This window comes from Ranitomeya imitator, chromosome 6 (genome assembly GCF_032444005.1).
Source record: "Ranitomeya imitator isolate aRanImi1 chromosome 6, aRanImi1.pri, whole genome shotgun sequence".
NCBI lineage: Eukaryota > Metazoa > Chordata > Amphibia > Anura > Dendrobatidae > Ranitomeya > Ranitomeya imitator.
The window spans coordinates 447,508,373-447,511,657 of record NC_091287.1 but is presented as its reverse complement, the minus strand read 5'-3'; the positions used below and the strand labels follow the sequence as shown (position 1 = coordinate 447,511,657).

At 43.2% G+C, this 3,285-nt stretch overlaps 1 protein-coding gene across 1 annotated transcript; it reads left to right on the top strand.

The window, feature by feature from the left end:
• The first annotated feature begins 811 nt into the window (after positions 1-811).
• CRH (corticotropin releasing hormone) lies at positions 812-3,082 on the top strand. Its single transcript, XM_069731423.1, has 2 exons — positions 812-909; positions 2,289-3,082. Exon 2 carries the CDS (start codon positions 2,337-2,339, stop codon positions 2,826-2,828), a length of 492 nt encoding a protein of 163 aa, XP_069587524.1. The 5' UTR covers positions 812-909; positions 2,289-2,336; the 3' UTR covers positions 2,829-3,082.
• Positions 3,083-3,285: the final 203 nt, after the last annotated feature.

Sequence of the window (3,285 nt, the reverse complement as noted above, 5' to 3'; positions counted from 1 at the left end):
GTGTCTCACTGACATATATATATATATATGTATATATATATATATACATATATATATATATATACCCCTATACTATGTGTACACATTTATCTTAGCTATTCTATTCTAACCTGTCAGTGTGATTTTACTGTACACCGCACTGAATTGCCGGCTTTTCGCTAGAACAGTGCTGCGTATTTCTCGCAAGTCACACTGCTGGTCCGTGTGTAATCCATATTTTTCAGGTCCCCATAGACTTTTATTGGCGTATTTTTTGTGCAATACGATGACAAACGCAGTGTGTGTGTGTGTGTGTGTGTGTGTGTGTGTGTGTGTGTGTGTGTGTGTGTGTGTGTGTGTGTGTGTGTGTGTGTGTGTGTGTGTCCAGTGCTCTTAGCACAATTCACAAATGAGAGGGGAACATCATTTTTTTACTTACAGACTTAGAAAAAGTAAGAATCATTTTGCATTTACCGTCTTCATCACACTGTCCCCGTCATTAATAATGTGCACAGGAGATACATGACCCCAGTGGTGAGGCTGTGGGCCCCCAGTGGACGGTCACTTGATGTTGCTGAGCACGCTGGAGACATTTCATTCAAGTTTTTTTGTCAATGGGAGACTTGTGACTTTCACTGACGTCACCCACGAGGCGATAAATATCTGGGCCGATAATTGGACGGGAGATGCATTGTTGTGAGCGCAGGACTCTGCCATTATTTATTCAGTAGAGGAGCGTCAGCTTATTAGGCGAGAGCTGCGTGACCGTGGCCGAGGCTCCGAGCTATAAATCCCGCGCCGAGGCTCCTTGTGGTGAGGGACTCCGCGCACAACACCCGGCTATGTCCTCCTAGGAAGAGAGGACGCACCGAGCTCCGAGCCTCCCTCCATGCTGTGATCCTGCCCGGACACAGGACCCTCAGCCAGCGAGTAAGTTCAGCTCTGTGGACCCTTCACATCTCCTTCACTAATGTCTGACAAGTAAAGCAGCTGCAGGCAGGTCTGATATCTGTACAGAGCCTTAATAATAATAATAGTAATCATAATAATCTTTATTTCTTCAGATATGTGCATCATGGCTTCACTTTCTGCATTGCTCGGTGCTATCAGGTGTCACTTACATTCACCCTGATACTTTGATAGGATCATGTGTCCACAACCTCTGAAGTTTGATATTACTAAGTGCTATCTATTATTGTTGATCAGCTCTTATATCTTTATTTTCTCCATTATTAAGTGGTATAATTTTTGCTTTACCTCTCATATATTCATTTTTTTCCATTACAGTGTGATATAACTTTTGCTTATGTACCTCACATATAATCAGATACCTGGACCTTATCCCTAATATATTTCTCCTTTAATAAGTGGTGTAATATTTGATTGACATTTTTACCTCTCATTTATATGATCACAAATCAATTATGTTTTTCCATTCCTCAGTGGTATAATTTTGCTTTACATTCGCTTTAGCTCCTCTCTTATGATTATGATTGTCCCTCTCGCATTTTTCCATATTTTCCTGCTTCCCAGCTGACACTTCTGGGATTAGTCTTCATTACTCCAATAATCTGAGGATTTAGTGATAATAATCTGCAGGTAATATGTGTCCTGGTCATTCACCTGCTGGATATTACAGATGAAGGTCTAGAAATATCGGGAATAGTTATGGAGAGAGGACTTATCTCCTTCATGATGTAGTGTTGGTAATCTCACGACATGTTGTGACAATGGTGGCATAGATGCGATATTGACAGGAGAAACAGTATGGAGCTTTTTTTTCTGCTGTGATATTAAAGATGAAGGCTTAGTGTACTGATAGAGATATCGGGATATGGTTATGGAGAGAAGACTTATCGTTGTGTATAAAAGTTAAACAGCAGGGCAGTGAGTGACTTATTGTGTTGGTAATGTCGCGACATGCTGTGACAGTGGTGACATAGATGCAATACAGATGTTTGGAAAGAGACTGCTTAGTTTGGAGTTATTTCTCTGCTGTGATATTACAGATGAAAGCTTAGTGTCGTGAAGGAGTATCGGGATATAGTTTACAGCTGTGTACAGAAGTTAGACATCAGTGCAGTTAGTGACATATTGTGTTGGTAATGTCACAATATACTGTGACAGTGGTGGAATACATGCAGGAGAATCCCTTAGTCTCAGCTGTGACTGTATGAAGCCATTGCTGATGGTGTCAGAGCTGATGGTTGGGTGTTTCAGCACCTTGGACAGCTGACTCCTTGGCATCTCCATCCTTCTCCCTGCTGTCTTCTCACTTTCTTACCGCTTCCTTCCTCCTCTTATTTCAGGTCTCCCCTGCAAATCTTTTCCGTTGCAGATTCGGTTTTCGGAGTAACATGAAGTTCCAGGTCTGGGTGTGTATGGGGATCCTCCTGGTCGCCCTCCTCCCCTGCCAGGAGTGCAGAGCCTTCAGCAAACCTCCACCCTCTTCTGCAGGGTCTCCCCTGTCTGAATACCAGCCCTTTTTACTTCGTATGGGAGAAGAATATTTCATCCGCCTTGGGAACCTCCACAAATATCCTCCAAATTCTTTACTAGGAGCAATCCGCCTCCCAGATGCCTCCTCCAGTAACTTTGTCAGGGCTTTGCAGCCCCAGCAGTGGGGTGGGCAGCAGCAGGGGCTGAGGGCTGGCATCCTGGAGGAAGCAAATTCCCAGTACAGCGCTCAGGAGGAACCTACAGAAAGAGGCAGAAGATCAGAAGAGCCTCCTATATCCTTGGATCTCACTTTCCATCTGCTTCGGGAGGTCCTGGAAATGGCCAGAGCTGAGCAGATAGCCCAGCAAGCTCACAGTAACAGGAAACTGATGGACATTATTGGGAAGTAACCCACTGTCACCTACCAAAGAGTTTCCTGCATCTAGCACAAACTATACAGTATGATGTACCATGTGCTGCCCTGATACCATGTGTTTATTTTTCTATAGCTTCAGACATAGAGGATGCACTCCACTCCTTAACCCCTTGGGTGCCTGTGGGGCCAGCACGACAAAGCAATGCTCTGCTGCTAGTCCCCAGGTGAGAGCCTAGATCTGTTTATCAGCATGCATCGGGCAACAGATGTAATTTGTAATTTATTTTTCTTTGGATATATGAAAATCCTTAGGAAAAAGCAGATTGGGAATAGGCTGTACAATCCGAACTAGCGAAATCTACTGGACCTGTTGGGTTTCCTATGGGAAGTGAAAGAAAATTAACAAAAGAAATAATTTGCTGTAATTTATTTTGCATCAAAAGTTTATTGTATACATTTCCATAATAAAAAACATCTTTTCAGAACTGGCA